The sequence below is a fragment of the Littorina saxatilis genome, linkage group LG5, assembly GCF_037325665.1.
Source record: "Littorina saxatilis isolate snail1 linkage group LG5, US_GU_Lsax_2.0, whole genome shotgun sequence".
Classification (NCBI taxonomy): domain Eukaryota; kingdom Metazoa; phylum Mollusca; class Gastropoda; order Littorinimorpha; family Littorinidae; genus Littorina; species Littorina saxatilis.
In genome coordinates this window covers 42,454,832-42,471,677 of record NC_090249.1, presented here as the reverse complement: position 1 = coordinate 42,471,677, position 16,846 = coordinate 42,454,832, and the positions used below count along the sequence as shown (strand labels likewise).

General features: G+C 43.9%; 1 protein-coding gene across 6 annotated transcripts in view; it reads right to left on the bottom strand.

Annotated features, from left to right (window-relative positions):
- The window catches only part of LOC138967180 (focal adhesion kinase 1-like), a 170,855-nt gene that overhangs the window by 11,436 nt on the left and 142,573 nt on the right, over nt 1–16,846 (bottom strand). For all 6 annotated transcript variants that reach the window (XM_070339695.1, XM_070339699.1, XM_070339697.1 and 3 more), the window contains 7 exons: nt 16,414–16,514; nt 15,273–15,362; nt 14,644–14,848; nt 13,360–13,439; nt 12,404–12,702; nt 11,359–11,541; nt 10,867–10,962 (listed from right to left, as the gene is read on the bottom strand). In XM_070339695.1, coding sequence (XP_070195796.1) covers nt 10,867–10,962; nt 11,359–11,541; nt 12,404–12,702; nt 13,360–13,439; nt 14,644–14,848; nt 15,273–15,362; nt 16,414–16,514 — 1,054 coding nt within the window. The remainder of the gene's footprint in view (nt 1–10,866; nt 10,963–11,358; nt 11,542–12,403; nt 12,703–13,359; nt 13,440–14,643; nt 14,849–15,272; nt 15,363–16,413; nt 16,515–16,846) is intronic.

The window sequence follows — 16,846 nt, the reverse complement described above, 5'->3', positions numbered from 1 at the left end:
GTGGAAGTAAGCATCCTGGAGGTCCACAGACGTGGCCCAATCGTTTGGCCGGATGGCCAACCGGACCGACGAAGGGGTTTCCATCTTGAACTTGCACCTGCGAAGGTACAAGTTCAAGGTGGAGAGGTCCAACACCGGCCTGAACCTGCCGTCCTTTTTGGGGACGGTGAACAGGCGGGAGTAGAACCCCGGAGAAGGCTGAGAAAGGGGGTAGACAGCCTTCTTCTCGACCAACGAGTTCACCTCGTCTTGAAGAGCCTGCCATCTGGCAGGGTCTCGAGGAGGGGGGAACGTCAAAGGTAGAGCGGACAATGGAGGTTGTGACGACAGCGGTAGAGAAAACCCCGACCCCACCACCCTCAAGATAAACTGGTTGGAGACCAGTCTGCCCCACATGTCGCGGGCCCGAAAAAGGGAACCGACGGACGAAAGAGGGGCAACTTGAGGGGGCGTCAACGTAGGGCCGGGACTCACTGAAAATTCTGCTGGCGGGCAGGCGCAGGCTTGCGACCACCCCCCTGGTGGTGCTGCTTACCCTTACCTGTCTGAGCACCCTTCTTCTTGCGCTTGGGAGCACGAGAAGCCGGGGCCGCAGGGGGGAACACGACAGGCGCCTGAGAGGAGGAAGAAGGAGGCAGTGAAACTGGCTTCTTCTTCTTCTTCTTCTGAGGCTGGGAGCTGGAGGTGACTGTAGCACTTCTCTTACTCCCCGCCGACGTCGCCGAAGCAGCGAGGCCAACCATCAGAGAATCAGTGTTCCTCTGGCGTGTGGACTCCACCACAGAACGGACAGTGCCCGGATGAAAGAGGGAAGAAGGCTGAGGAAACGTGTTCCTCAGACTCTTCCTCAAATCCGGAGGCACTAAAGAAGTAGCCAGAAAATGATCACGGAACAGGGCCAACAAGTGGACCCGTGTTCCAATGGCCAATTCTGCCGCAGTCGTCACGCACGATCGCACGGCATGCAAAGCCCGATCCACTCGAACCGTGTCGAGGACCCGAGTGGAATCGGACTCTGCCCGATCGGGAGGGTCCAACAGTGTGGACAGCGTGCTCATCCATGTCAAGGCCTGTGATTGGGCCTCGACAATGGAAGAAACGGTGGCCTCAAGATTGTGGAACGAAGCAGAGCTCAGTTCCACCTTCTTGACCGAAGGCACCTCCCCAACGAACACATCACCGTCAGCCCCACCCTGAACACTCGAAGTCTGGAAAGGGAGAGTTCGAGAGTCAAAGGGAAAAGGGAGGGACGAAACAGATTGGACACGAGGAAACAGTGGAGGTGCGCCTCCCGAAGGAAAGCACGGCACTGAATCCGCGTCCTCCCGAGGAACATAGGTCGCGTTCGCACGTGAATCTGTACTCCTCAGGCGATGTGCTGCCGCTTCCACCGTGGCACTAAGACTAGGGTGGAACGCGAATTGCTGGCGGCCGGATCGTTCATAAAACGAGCCGCCGGCAGACGCGGCGTGTGCCTCCCGCGCCCGGGCCGAAGCGGACTCCAAGGACGAGAGGGCGTCGGAGGGAAGGACGTCCTGAAACTGTTCAAACGTCCTTCTAGCTGTGCGAGGGAGAGCCTCCTGCCTCTCGTCCTCAGACTCCACGTCCTGTGTGTCAACCGAAGGGTTGGGAACACTAGACGACAGACGCTTAAGAGAGGCATCCGTGGCGTCAAGACGCCGCGTGATGTCTGTCATGTACTGTTGGAAAGTACGAAGCATAGCTTCGGAAGTTCCATCAGAAACCGGCAAGGGTAGAGGATCAGTGTTAACCTCAGGGCGACCCTGATCCTCCTCCCCATCGTCCTCTGACTCACTCTCCTCTTCACTTCCCGACAACTCCTCAACAGCAGGAGTGTAGGAAGCTTGAGGGGGAGGAGCCGAAAGTGACGAAGTAGGCTGTGACGAAACGCCCACTGAAGCAAGAGGCCGCGAAGACCCCTGCCCCAAAGACGAAACGTCTCCAGCAGCCGAAGGGAGAGAACAACAAAAACCCTGCGACTGTTGGGTCAGTCCAGCCAACGAACCCCCGCCATTTATAGACTGAACAGGGACCCATCGGGTCTGATCAGAAAAGAAATGGTCCGGTCCGGTCGGGGGTGCCGATCCGGTCCGGTCGGGTGGTCCGGTGTTCCGGTGGTCCGGTCCGGTCCGGTGGTCCGGTCCGGTCCGGTGGTCCGGTCCGGTCCCGTACCATCCGGAGGTCCCGTTCGGCACAGAACCATCCGTACCCACAAAAGTGTTCGGGTGGTTCGGTCCGGACGTGGAAACACCGTACCATCCGGACCCGTAGGTCCGGTGGTCCGGTGTGTTCCGGTTCGGTGCCAGACCACCCGGACCAACAGAGGTGGTCGGGTGGTCCGGTCCCGACCGGACCACTGGTCCCGTACCGTACCATCCGGACCCGTAGGTCCGGTGGTCCGGTGTGTTCCGGTTCGGTGCCAGACCACCCGGACCAACAGAGGAGGTCGGGTGGTCCGGTCCCGACCGGACCACTGGTCCCGTACCGTACCATCCGGACCCGTAGGTCCGGGGGTCCGGCAAGGGCCAGAGGTACTGTCCCGCACCGGACCCTAAGGTCCGGTACGGTCCCGTACCATGGGTCCCGTCCGGACCAAACCCGGAGGTCAAGTCCAGTCGGGACCCGTGGGTCCGGTTCGATCCCGACCCGTAAGCCTGGACCGTTCCGGACCCTTGGTCCGGACCATCCGTCACCCGAACACCAGACGCTAAGGAATGGCGTGGGGTCAAGACGGTCCGGTCGGAGGTGTCGGTCTGAGCAACAGAAACAATGTTCCCGTCGCCCTGACCATTCGACAGAAGTACCACGTTCTGTCGAACACCTCCACGTCCAGTAACTAGTCGGCCGGAGCGTTTCATAGAGGGACAGCCACCAGTCACACGGACGTCAGAGGGAACCGTAGTAGCAGTGGTCGTAGGCACGAAGCCTGAAACCCCTGCCCCCACAGGACCGCCCTGAACGGGGTCAATTCGCATCCCAACCCCAGCGGGGAGGGAATTCATAGACCCCGTCATCTCCTCCGATCTCCCCCCCCATGGAGGACCCGTGTCCCTCCTGGCTTCCACAGCGGTGGAAACCGAGGAGGGCACAGGAGAGGCACCGGAAAAGAAAGAAGTCGAAACCTGAGTCTCTCCCGTAGCCCCTAGATCAGATTCACCAACCCCCAAAGAGGGTTGGGAATCGACCCGCCCCCGGATTCGAGCCAGGGAGGAGAAGGAAACCTTCCCCCCAGGCTTGAAACCGGGAGGAGCTGTAGCCTGAGACTGAGGGCCGGACAACGGCGTCGAAGGGGGGGAAGCGTGTTCCACGGAAGGAGAAGGAGAAAGAAGCTTTTTCTTTCCCCTCGACCTTCCCCGAACCTTCGACGGCGCAGCCCCGCCCGAAGTCCCAGGTTCAAGCCCAGCCTGTTTGAGCAAGCTCGCATTGAGCTTGCTCAAACAGGCTTTCTCCGCCCTCCCTCGCCGCAAACGCAAAGCGTTTGGGGAGGGAGATTCGGAGCGCCGAAAGGTCCCCCTCTCCGTGCGCAAAACATGACGCTGGGCGCCCGGAGAAGGGTTGCCCCCGGCAGACTCTGGTTCCGTAGAACCAGAGCCCAAAACAGGACGAGACATCCTACCTCGCCCTGTACGTACCCTTAAAAAATCGAGAATTAACAAAATTCAAAGAAAATTAGGTCAATACTCAAGTGAATGAGGCGAAACGAGAAGCAGACGACCGGTCACCACGAAGTAGGACGGTAGGCACGCCGAGTCCGCCACACAACAACGGAGGCACAAGTTGGAAGAAAAACAACGTAGCCTCAAGCCAGAAGTGGAATAACACACAAAAATCCAACAGGTGGTAATCCACACAGAAAAGAAGACTCTAGAATCCAAAATAATCCGGGAGCGCAGCAGAAACACAGCCTACTGTCACGCGCGAAAAAAGAAAGAGGACGCGCCACCTACATCCTGTAAGGGGGAAGCACTCGGACAGTGCTTGGGATCCACGGTGGCGCATGGTTATGGGAGATAATTGTACCCACGCAGCGTTTTGTCCAATTTTTTCGGCCTATAATAGATAATGTGCAAGAATAGTACTGTCGAGGTAAGTGTTATATTGACATGTGTGTGTATGTGAATAGAATAGAATAGAATAGAATAGAATAATCTTTATTGCCATGAAACACACAGTTTATAAGGCACATAATTAATTAACAAAGAAACTGTAGTAAAAGAAAACATCACCGTTTTTTGAAACATTCGTAAACAAACTGTGCTAGCTGGGTTTGTAGTTTGGGTATTTGTAATATTTGGCTGGGAAGAGTGTATTGGCCTGAATAGGCTATGCTTGATATGAATTTTTCTCTAATGGAAGTATATTTGGTGCATTTATCCAACAAATGTATTTCATCCTCTATCACATTACATTTTTTGCATAATCTGTTATTTACTGGTGTATTTAAATGTCGACCCTTTTCAATTTCTAAATCGTGTGCACTTATTCTTAACTTTGTTAATGCTTTTCTGTGATCTAAATTTTTTACCTCATTGATATAAGATTGCAATTCGTATTTCCTCGAGTCTGTTACTTTTGCGTAGAATTTTAATTTTGAACTTCCTTCAGACTTTTTATTAATCCAGAATTTTATGAATTTGCATTCTAATTTCTCTTGTATGGCTTTTTGTAACTTTTTAGAATTAAATGTAGATTGATTTTGCCAGACATGATTAAATCCTAATTTATCTACTGCTTGTTTTATGAAATGTGACCATGAACTTTCCCGTGACGGATCTAATAGTGATAAATATGCTTGATATATGTAGGAGTCTTTTTTAGTCTCTAGTATATGAGCCCAATATTTTATGCATTGTGATAATATTCTCAATCCTATTGGAAACCGTCCTAGTTCTGCTAGCACTGGAATTTTCATACTTTTCTTATGCGTACCAAGAATGAATCTGCAAAATCTTATATGTGCACTTTCATGAGGGCATTCCTTGGAGATGCAACATTGAAAAAAGGCATCAATGTCGTCAAATATATGTGTATTTTTTATAATGTATGGAAACCATACTTCTGCGCCGTAACAAATAATTGGGGACACTAACAAGTCAAATAAATTTAAAATTGTTTTTGTTTGAACAAGACTATTTCTGAACGCTTTTCGAAGAGAGTAAGCTGCTTTGTTTCCTTGTTTGCTAAGATGCTCCTGGGCAATATTTAAATTTCCATTTTGGTTGAACACTATACCCAAATATTTATACTGGTCTGTTCTTTTGATAATACAATCTCCACATTTAAATATTGTATTTATTTTGGGAAGACTACGACAAAATATTACAATGTTCGTTTTTTCAGTATTTATTTTTAATCCCCATTGTTGACAGTATATATTTAAGTAATCTAATTTTTGTTGCAGACCTAACTTTGATTTGGATAGCATTACTAAATCATCTGCATACATTAAACATGATATTTTTGTTTTTGAGTTTATATCAATGTATGGTGAATCAAAATCAGGTATATTTGTAGTGAAGTCGTTTATGAAAATGTTGAACAGTATAGGACTTAATGTATTTCCTTGATGAACACCTTTTCTGACATGTATACTCATTGGACACTCTTGATTGTATTCAGTTCTAATGAATGAATTTGTATACATATCTTTTATTATATTAAAACAGTATCCTCTTATCCCTAGTGTATATAGTTTAAGTAGAAGTGCTTCGTGCCATACGTTATCAAAGGCTTTCTGAAAGTCTACAAAACATGCATACATTCTTCCATTTTTTAATTTTAAGAGATCGTCTACAATTTTTTTTAATACGAAAATTTGGTCCGTAGTTCGATATCCTTTTCGGAAGCCTGCCTGTTCTTTCCTAATTATGTTATCATCTTCTAAGAATTTTGAAATCCTTGAATTCATTACTTTGCAGAATAATTTACTAAGATTACTGCTCAAAGTAATACCTCTATAATTGCTTGGGTTAAGAGGGTCTCCCTTCTTATAGATTGGTATGCTTATACTTGATTTCCAATTTTTGGGATAATGTCCAGTAATTAATATTAAATTAAATAACTTTGTTAAAATATGTACAGTTCGATCTAAGCTTGCTTTAATAATCTCATTTGATAGTTTATCTGGTCCTGGTGCTTTTTTGTTTTTCAATGACTTACTTTCAATTTTAATTTCTTTTCCTGTAATTGGGTTATCTAATGTGGGTATATTATATTGATGAGTACTCTGTTTTAGTTCCTCTGACGCTTCCTTACTTCTTTGTTCTGAAATATCTGGTTTAGTTCCGATTAAATTTGCTAAGTGATTTAGCCATTTGGTTGGATTTATATTACATTTATTATTATTTCTGTCATTATCACCCATTGATTTTAGGTCTTTTAATGTTTTCCAAAGTTTATTTGGATCATTATTGAATTGGTCATTTAATATTAAAACTAATTTATTTCTATATTCTCTTTTTTGTTTCTTTATTAGAGAATTATATCTTTTACGTACACTATAATATTTTTGACAAAGTGAGCTATTAAATGGATATCTGTTCAAAGCGTTTAATATCGATTTTAATTCTTTTCTTTGTTGATAACAATTTTTGGTAAACCAAACTTTGTTTCTTTTCTTTTTTCGAATATTGATTTTCATTTTAATCTGTTTCTTTAGGCTATTATTTGCAGCATTATTTAATATGTCTGTAAATTTATCTGTGATATTATCAACATTGCTCTCTGTGTAACTGGTTTTGCTTATTACACGGGTTTGTTCTATCTCTAATTCTAAATCTTGTAGTTGTCTATTCATATCGGGAGCACTGAGAGCTTGCATAAGTTTTTCATATGAACTGCTGTCCCATTGGTACGTCTCTTTTATACTTAGTTTTTCATTAATATTGTATGATATATTTTGATTGTGTTGATATCTCATTCTTTTATAAGTATTATCTTTATTTATTAATGGGAGTCTGATTTTCATTTCCAATGGGCAATGATCTGAATATACTTGTAAATTCTTGACCCTCATGCTTATAACGTCCTTAAGAAGGTCATGGGAACATATGAAATAATCTACCACACTACAACCTTGGGGTTGATAACAAGTGAATTTGCCTTGTATGTCTCCTAGTATTCTTCCATTGAGAATGTGTATATTGAAATTATTGCATAAATCAACTAATCGTCTACCAAATTTGTGGATCACCTTATCCATTGAACGTCTGCTAAATATATCATCAGAGGAATAATCAGGGGGCAATGTATATATGTTATTGATATTATCATGTTCTATGTAATCTTTATATTCCCCAGATCTTGCATTGAAATCACCACACAGTACTATTGATCCTTTTGCAGACAAGTCATCAATGTCATTTTCTAGATCCTCCCACATTTGAACTGTATTGTCTTTACCGAATGACGAATGCTCTGGTGGTAAGTACACACATGCGAGAAACACATCATTGTGACCAGTATCTGTCATTATTTGTATCCAAACTATGTTGTGGTTACTTTTGGGTAAAATTTTCACATTGGGTCGAATTGAATCTTTGATAAATAAGGCAATCCCTCCCGATGAGCTTCCTGCTTTCTTTCTTTTGGGTCTAATAAAGTTGATAGGTCTTCCAAATCCTGCTAAAAACAGTGATTGTTCTTCCTCTTTAGTAAGGTGTGTTTCCTCTATAAGTACAATGTCATGTTCTATTAAAGAACTTGAGACTTTCTCTACATGTAATTTGTTGATTAAGCAGCCATCTATTGTTCCTTTTATCCCTTTAATGTTCCAGCTCAATATTGATATTTGTTTGCATTTGTTCATTGTTGTCTATGTATTTTAGTAGGACTTTCTCTGTCTAAAGCCAATGTATCTGTTGGCCTGCACAACGTATGGTGCGGTCTGTTCTTCTTCAAGTTGCTGTTTCTGGTATCTGTTGTCTTCTCTTTGGTACTCATGCTTGTTGAACTGCCCATTGTACGATGTGTCTTGTTCTGTTTCCAATCTTGAATTCTGGTATGGGGTGTCTCCTCTGTAGTAGGTGTATCTGTCATACTCTCTATTGAAGTAATTTCTGGGTTCTGCCCCATTCTGTGGAGTTGGGTAATGGTTATCTTCTCTGGAGTACCTAGATCTGTTTTGATGCCCACCAAATGATCTCTTTTGACCCTCTCTGAAGTCAGCGTGTCGATTGTACTGCCTGTTGTATGATACATATGTTCGATGTTGATCCCTGTAGTCGGTTTGGTCATCTTCCCTGGAGAACTTCCATCTGTTCCAGTGACCATCAAATGATCTCTTTTGATCCTCTCTGAAGTCAGCATAACGGTTGTACTGCTTGTTGTACGGGATATGTTGCCGATGTTGTTGTTGTTCCCTGTAGTAAGTTTGGTTATATTCTCTAGGGTGCAACGATTTGTTCCGATGACTGCCAAATGATCTCTTTTGGTCCTCTCTGATATCAGCGTGATCATTGTACTGCTCATTGTACGAAACACGTTGCCATTGCTGTTGTTGTTGTTCCCTGTAGTCTGTTTGTCTCCATGGCTGGTTTCTCTGGTTCGGAAATGACTCTCTTCTTTTGTGATCTGGTTGTTTGCTCCAAAGAAGGTTTTCTAGATGGTAGCCAATATTTGTCGCGAGGATTCCATCTCCCCTTCTATTCGGGTGTATTCCGTCTCTTTGTAGATGTGCAGCAACATTTGCGTTTCTAATGAAAGAAATGTTCATCTTTGATTGGAATGCAGCTTCCATCTTTGCATTGATAAGGTTCGTGCGAACATTCATGTCCCTTGAGGCTGTTGGAACCACCTGACTTACAATGATCTTCGTTTGGGGAAAATTTTCTTCTGCTGTCTTCACACAGGCTTTCAGTTTTTTTGAGGGTGTTGAGTTGTCTACTTTTGCATCATTCACGCCGACATGAATGAGAATGGCTTCTGGTTTTTGTTTTATTGACTTTATCTCGGCGAGGCAGTCATCAATATTACTTGTTTTCTTTTTTGTGACGTGCAATCCAAAACGGCGACCCATTCTTTCAGGGTCTACTCCATTGAGAATGGAATCATGAAGGATGTACACTGATGGTAGGCTTTGTTCCTTGTTGTTTCCATCTTTTTCTTCTTCTTTTTCTTCCTTACTTGAGTTTTCATCACTTTCGCTGTCTTCTTCTACTGATGACAATGACAATGTCGACAATGATGAGGCTGGCTGTGAAGATGATCTACACGCCTGTGCCGAGTTGGAAGCATTTCCCCTACTTTCTTTGGAGGTATTTTCTCTTATTTTACCTGATGCAAGCGATGTTTTGGTCTTTTGCCGAGACGAGTTTTTTCTCTGAGGTGTTTTTTCTGCCTTGCTATCTTCAAGTGTCATTTCCTCTATTATGACGTCAACTTCTTGTTCTATTTTTCGGGACTCTGTTGTTATTTTCAGTTTGTCGCTGCCTCCTTTCATTTTCTGCTTTCGACCAGGACTATGAGGTGAGTCTTGTTGTTCTGTGCTTTGATTTTCTTCCCAGTTTTTCTTTCGTTTTTTTGAAGATTCATTGAATGCAGTCAGTAGTGTCTGATTCATGTCCCCCAACATCACTTCATTCTGTGATCGCGTTTCTTCAAATCTCTCGGAGAGATAAACCATGGCACTTTCGAGATGTTGAAGGCCTTTGTGAAGATCTTTGGCCTCATTTGTGAGTTGGTCAAGAGGACCTTTTATTCCATCTGAGTTGGTCGAAGTTTTGCTTTCTGTGGCGAGAACGCTTTCGAATGGAACAACCCTCTCCACTTCTTCCATTATTTTGTCGTCCAGCATGATTTCCGTGCAATATTCGCAGGTAAACTTTCGCTGCGTTCGTGCAAATATCGCTATCTGGTAGCCCGGTAATTTGGTATCTCTCCAGAAAACTTTGTTCCTGCAGTCAGAACAGGTCAGTGTTCTTTCTTTTGGATCTTTCTCGTCGTCGTAGCAACCACCGTCGCTCATTTCCTTTCGATCGTCTTGCGTGTTGATGGTGATGTTACTGTTACTGTTAGGGACCGCCGCTGCAGATGAAATCTCCTTCACCTCCGTTTGATCTTCAAAATCTTCCCTTACGTGTCCCTCTCCTTCAAATAAATGTGGGTTTTGAATTCCGGCGAGATCCATTGCTCTTTGAGCCGCAGCTAACGTGTCATAGCTCTTGTGTGTCGCCTTTGGAAAAGAAGTTACAGACTTGCTGGCTTCATTCCAGGTGTCAAATATGCCTATTCGTCGACCCACACTCACGGCGTAATACTTTTTTTCGCTGTTATTTTTCCTTTTCGACTTTTTTGAACGTGCCATATTTCATTTGGTAGGACAGTTTTTGGAGAAATTCCAACCTTCCGCCATCGGAAGTGACGTGTGTGAAATTATGTGTGTGTATGTCTGCCTGTCTGTGTGTGTGTGTGTGCATGCATGCATGTGTGTGTGTGTGCTAGGGTGTGTGTGCAGGCATGCGTGTGTGTGTGTGTGTGTTCATGCCTGCGCATCAGTTGGCCTAGTGGTAAGGCGTCCGCCCCGTGATCGGGAGGTCGTGGGTTCGAACCCCGGCCGGGTCATACCTAAGACTTTAAAATTGGCAATCTAGTGGCTGCTCCGCCTGGCGTCTGGCATTATGGGGTTAGTGCTAGGACTGGTTGGTCCGGTGTCAGAATAATGTGACTGGGTGAGACATGAAGCCTGTGCTGCGACTTCTGTCTTGTGTGTGGCGCACGTTATATGTCAAAGCAGCACCGCCCTGATATGGCCCTTCATGATCGGCTGGGCGTTAAGCAAACAAACAAACAAACAAACAAATGCCTGCGCATGTGTGTGTTTGCTTGTGCATGTTATTGTTGCCCCACCTGCACCATAGAGTTGCGTGGTGACGGAGCAGCAGGATGGTGCCCTCTCCTCGCCACGTCCGCCTCGGACACACCCTGTGGGTAACCTCCACCCATCTGTCACAAAATAATGCAAAACAATTTGTCTCAACATTGGAAGAAAGGAAACACAATTCAAGCACGCACATGCAAATATATAAGTACACACAAGAGCAGTCGAAGACAGATACAGACATACAAACAGGAAACCAAAGAGACAAACACATGTACACAATAGATAAAGGGGGGGGGGGGGGGGGGGGGAGAGAGAAGAGAAATCTTTCAGATGTTCTTATAAAGTACTGCATCTTTGCAGGCACCACAAATGCTTGCATCCACACAGAGCTAAAAAAAACAAAACAATTCTGATGAATACTAAAAACCAGCTAGTAAACAGAGAGTTATAGGCAGGCGGGTATAAAACCATGGTGACATGCACACAGATAGAAAGCATATACACAATCTATTTCTTACCTGTTGTTGTACGTCACCCTGGTGTGTGACGCCGTTGCGCATGGTGATCTGGGAGGATGCACCCTGGCCTGCACCCGACGTTGGCACACCAACACCACCGGAGGAGAAGTAGGGACTGATCAAGGGACGCTGGGAGGTGGGTACGGGAGGGCCTGGGTGGTTGTGACCCTGACTTGTGTTCACCTGTGATATGTGCAAAACCGAACAAAAAACATTGTGTTCACCTGTGATACGTGCAAAACCAAATAAAAAACAATCATATTCAGTTAAAATTAACATGATACAATTACTCAGAATTTTGTATTTCCTTTTTTGCTTTCTTTTTAGATGATGAAGAAATCCGAGACCAACGATCAAGCGTGCTGAAAAGAATGAAGCATATTCGTCCAATTCAACCTTTCCAACACATCAGAAATGTTCTTTCTTGTCCGACATCAAAGCTTGTTGAGTAATCATAAGCATATTCAGCATCAGCAAATTCCTCTTTATTGGCTCGTCTGCATGTTTTCTTTCTGATCAAATTACAGTTAAGACTTGCATTATAATTCACACTGTTCAATTGGCATTATTTCACTGCAGAGGCCTACTATCCTTACATAGAATGTACTCAAAGTTTAAAACAATCTCTTTTTTGTTTGCTCCACTTACTAGACTCGGTAAAGTGTTAAAAGTAACTGGTTAAAAGTGCTGCTAATACTCCATGCACGTCATGAAATCTTCCTCTAAGAATCTACATGCAGACCTGGGAACCCCTGTTGTGAACTTGGAGTATTCTCAAAGAAACTTGGCGTATTTTCAGAAAAATTAGTGTTCTCCACACAGCATTCGAACATCCAAAATACTGGATCTGCTTTGAGATGCGCATGTGAAGAAAAGTAGTCTGGGACTTTCGTTGATTGTATTTTGTTTCCACCCACCATACTGATCATATTTTAGACAATCAAGCGTACAAAATACGGCGAAAGTGTATGGGTTCCCCGGTCTGTACATGGCTACCATCATACAATGCGAGCCACAGTCATGATTTTCCATCACGAATTCTCACCTGCATGTAACCCGAAGAAGACGGAAAGTATCCCTGGAACAGGTTAGTAGTGACGGTTGACTGGACCGGCCGAGAGTGATCCTCCATTCCCTGGCGTTTGAGGCTGTCGGTGTTTGGGGAGGGTCCAGCGGGTGTACTGTGACCCTGGGGTAAGTGGCTGGTGCTGTTCCAGTGATGGTTGACATTCCCCATGCTGGAGTTGCCTGTCAGGTTGGGAATGGAGCCTGTGGGCGACATGGGGTACACAGGGCGGGCAGGTTTTGGGGGAGGGGGCTCCTCATCGGAGCCGTTTGATCCTGCTGTGAGACAAAGCACAGGGATTTTTTTTACACATTTACACAATTAAACAAAAAGAGGACACAGCAGTAACCAGGTTAGGTCTGTCTTTATCAATATTTCGTCCACGACAAACTGCCTTCTTCAGGATGATATGGTGAACGTACGGAATGACGGCACGTGATGTACAGTGTATTAAATTGTCATGATGAATTATGACGTCATATTCAAACAATATGAATATAAACAATACATTATTTTCACAATGTAAGAAACAGGAGCAAATCAGTCATGTCTACAAGTTGAAGCCTTTTTATTTCTATTGGCTAAAACCACTTGCAGTTATAGGGATTAGGATACTGAGTACCTTACTGCCCAATGTTCCCACGGAATTTTCCGTAACGCTGTGGTTAAAAACATAACATACACACACGTGTGCCCCAAATACAATCATGATGATTTAAACCAGAATCTATACCGACTAGTAAAGTTAGCACAGACTAGTCAAGTAAGCATTGGCTAGAAAAGTTATCGATCCAGATCCATCACAAAATCGATGGTCATTTTTCAACATTTTCAGTTTCCTGGAAACAATCCTACAGTTTTGTTTTTTTCATGAACATTCAGGAATGCCAGGTTATTTCTATAATGATATTACAGGTATAAATGGTGTTACTAACCCCATGATATTGCCTGTATCCTGCGGTTGTCTCTGTGCATCTCTTCTGTCTGCCTGTACCGCTCATCTTCCACAATCTCACTGTTACAAAAATTATACACAGCCATGTTAATTAAACACAGTCCAACACACTCATTTATCACCACTGCAACAACACTGACTACTTTTTTGGGACTTATAACTTAACATTTACAATATCGAACAGAGCAACTGCTGAAATTTGCTAAACACTCCTGTAGCATCCTTCAACCCAAAAGACATCCCTCAGCTCTTTTAAAGTTTGTTTCTGTACATTGATAATCTCCCTTCAATCAGGCATCACAATGCAAACTGACTTTCATTCCCTGTCTTTAACAGCAACTGCAATTACTGACATAAAATGTCTTTTCTTTTTATCGTTTTTCTAAAACTGTCCATAAGCAAGCTAGCTCTGCTTTACAAAGGTATGAAAGCACATATGCACGCACATCTTTCTTTATTTGGTGTTTAACGTCGTTTTCACCCACAAAGGTTATATCGCGACGGGGAAAGGGGGGAGATGGGATAGAGCCACTTGTCAATTGTTTCTTGTTCACAAAAGCACTAATCAAAAATTTGCTCCAGGGGCTTGCAACGTAGTACAATATATGACCTTACTGGGAGAATGCAAGTTTCCAGTACAAAGGACTTAACATTTCTTACATACTGCTTGACTAAAATCTTTACAAAAATTGACTATATTCTATACAAGAAACACTTAACAAGGGTAAAAGGAGAAACAGAATACGTTAGTCGCCTCTTACGACATGCTGGGGAGCATCGGGTAAATTTTCCCCCTAACCCGCGGGGGGTGCACGCACATATGCACGCACATATGCACGCACACATACACACACACAAACTCACGCTCTTTCTCAAAAGAAAAGAGTTTACTCACTATAACCAAGTCTTGAGGTCAGCAAAAGATGGTCGCTTGGAGGGCTCGTACTGCCAGCACACACACACACACAAACTCACTCTCTTTCTCCAAAGAAAATAGTTTACTCACAATAACCAAGTCTTGAGGTCAGCAAAAGATGGTCGCTTGGAGGGCTCATACTGCCAGCACACACACACACACACACACACACACACACACACACACACACACACACACTCACTCTCTTTCTCCAAAGAAAATAGTTTACTCACTATAACCAAGTCTTGAGGTCGGCAAAAGATGGTCGCTTGGAGGGCTCGTACTGCCAGCACACACACACACACACACAAACTCACTCTCTTTCTCCAAAGAAAATAGTTTACTCACTATAACCAAGTCTTGAGGTCAGCAAAAGATGGTCGCTTGGAGGGCTCGTACTGCCAGCACACACACATGAGGTTGTACAAAGAGGGCGGACAGCCAGCAGGCAGAGGTAGCCTCTCCCCAGCCTCAATCTTTCCGATCACGTCGTTGTTCTTCACACCTTGGAATGGTTTCACCCCGTACATCAGGATCTCCCAGATGCACACACCTGAAAAAGACACAGATAACCATGTGAAAAGGCATACTCAGAAGAGACAATCACATGCTAATGAAAAGAGTCAATCAATGAATCATGTGAATCTTGTAACAATGAACTGATCAGTCAATCATGTGAAAACGAAAAGACTAGAAATAGAATGTGAAAATGAAAAAGAGACAAGCATGTGAACAAAATGTTGGAGGTAGCAGGCAAAAAGTGAACTGTGAGAGAAAGCGTAAGATAGATAGCGAGAGAATGACAGAAAGAGAGAGAGAGGAGAGAGAAAGTGTGTGTGTGTGTGTGTGTGTGTGTGTGTGTGTGTGTGTGTGTGTGTGTGTGTGTGCATGTGTGTGTGTGACTGTCTGTCTGTACGGGTTTACCCAGGATATGGCAATATGGTATCCACTGTAAAAAAAAGGTAAGTTTCACTCACCAAACATCCAGACATCACTGGCAGTGGTGAACCTACGGAAGTTGATAGACTCTGGAGCCATCCACTTGATGGGGAGCTTGCCTTTGGATGCTGCAAGCACACATAAAACAACACAGTAAAATCTTTATTATCTCAATCCAAAACAAAAGTACACACACTCATGTAAACTCTTTTTTGTTGTTCACACCCAGCGTTAATCAGAGTGGGTATGGCATTTTCACTTACTTTTTGAACTTTCGGCTTTCATGACAAAATGTAAATAATACACAAGAAAAGCAAATGCTTATATGACTCGCCTTTGTCATGTCCGATTACAGTGGAACCCCTCTTTTAAGACCCCCCCCCCCCCCTTTTAAGACCCTCATTAGAAAATTCCCTCCCCTTTAAACCCCCCCTCCCCCCCACCCTGATAGAAGATTCCTCTTTCTTTCTTTATTTGGTGTTTAACGTCGTTTTCAACCACGAAGGTCATATTGCGAGGGGGAAAGGGGGAAGATGGGATAGAGCCACTTGTCAATTGTTTCTTGTTCACAAAAGCACTAATCAAAAATTTGCTCCAGGGGCTTGCAACGTAGTACAATATATGACCTTACTTGGAGAATGCAAGTTTCCAGTACAAAGGACTTAACATTTCTTACATACTGCTTGACTAAAATCTTTACAAAAATTGACTATATTCTATACAAGAAACACTTAACAAGGGTAAAAGGAGAAATAGAATCCGTTAGTCGCCTCTTACGACATGCTGGGGAGCATCGGGTAAATACTTCCCCCTAACCCGCGGGGGGTTCCTCTTTATAATAATAATAATAATAAATGAGCATTTATATAGCGCAACATCATAACTTTACAATTATGCTCTTTGCGCTTGACATATTTAAAATTAAAACACAGTTATACAAGCATTTACATCTACATTCATAGTCAGCAACGCTTAATTAAAAGCATACACCATCAAACATACATTACAAAAAATCTTTCCTCCCTGGTTCCAAAATAACCCAAACAAATACAGAGATAAGATACTGGGTTAAGATCTCCATCAACTATACCAGAAATCCTTTCCTCCTACCCTATATGAAACCATATATGCAACAATATGCAAGAGAGAAAGAAAGTAAGGAAGAAAAAGAAAGTGCACCTTTGTAGTAGCTTTGTTCCTCCACCCATCTGGAGAGACCAAAGTCACCCAGCTTCACGCAGTCATGGGATGAAACCAGCACGTTTCTGGCAGCTATGTCTCTGCAAAAGCACACAACCTTTCTTAACCAAAATGTCACAACAAATTGTCTGAAATTTGGATAATTTGTAACCCATAATCAGAGGAAGAACTTATAACCAAGCACCTAGAACTACTTGATAAAAAAAAAGTCTTTTACTGCCATAATCCCACAAGTGTGAGAGAAGAAGAACAGGCAGGGGCAAAACGCAAAATTAATCAATGAAACCCTTAGTGCATGTAGTGAAAACTCCACTTCAAAATGAGCTTTTTTCAATCAGCAACATCTGAATCTGTTGAGAACACTAAATCTCCTGTGTCAAACTTTGATGCATTTCAGGTAACCCCCCCCCCC